We start from the raw sequence: 485 nt of genomic DNA on the forward strand, positions 1-485 counted from the left end.
GGGGGTCAGCAGGGGGGCTCGGCTGCGGGGAGCGGGAGGGCAGCAGGGGATGCTGGGCTGCGGGGAGTGGGGGGGCAGCAGGGGGGCTCGGCTGCGGGGAGCGGGAGGGCAGCAGGGGGCGCTGGGCTGCGGGGAGCGGGGGGGTCAGCAGGGGGCACTGGGCTGCGGGGAGCAGGGGGGTTAGCAGGGGGGCTCGGCTGCAGGGAGCGGGGGGGCAGCAGGGGGGCTGGTACTGCAGGGCAGGGCTGGCTCTCAGGGCCAGGGGGCAACGGGTCCCAGCCCTGCCCTCATCCTCTGTGCCGCGCCCCCAGGAGCCTTCATGTTCCCCTACTTCATCATGCTGGTCTTCTGCGGCATCCCCCTCTTCTTCATGGAGCTCTCCTTCGGGCAGTTCGCCAGCCAGGGCTGCCTGGGCGTCTGGAGGATCAGCCCCATGTTCAAAGGTGAGAGGGCACTCACGCCCGGCCCCACGCACACTCACGCCC

At 72.8% G+C, this 485-nt stretch overlaps 1 protein-coding gene across 1 annotated transcript in view; it reads left to right on the forward strand.

Annotated features, from left to right (window-relative positions):
• The window catches only part of LOC113406575 (sodium- and chloride-dependent glycine transporter 1-like), a 62,649-nt gene that overhangs the window by 24,928 nt on the left and 37,236 nt on the right, over window positions 1-485 (forward strand). Inside the window, exon 3 of the mRNA XM_029911603.1 lies at window positions 312-443. Coding sequence (XP_029767463.1) covers window positions 312-443 — 132 coding nt within the window. The remainder of the gene's footprint in view (window positions 1-311; window positions 444-485) is intronic.

The sequence above is a fragment of the Terrapene carolina genome, unplaced genomic scaffold (genome assembly GCF_002925995.2).
Source record: "Terrapene carolina triunguis isolate 2854851 unplaced genomic scaffold, T_m_triunguis-2.0 Scaffold110, whole genome shotgun sequence".
In the NCBI taxonomy this organism is placed as follows: domain Eukaryota; kingdom Metazoa; phylum Chordata; order Testudines; family Emydidae; genus Terrapene; species Terrapene triunguis.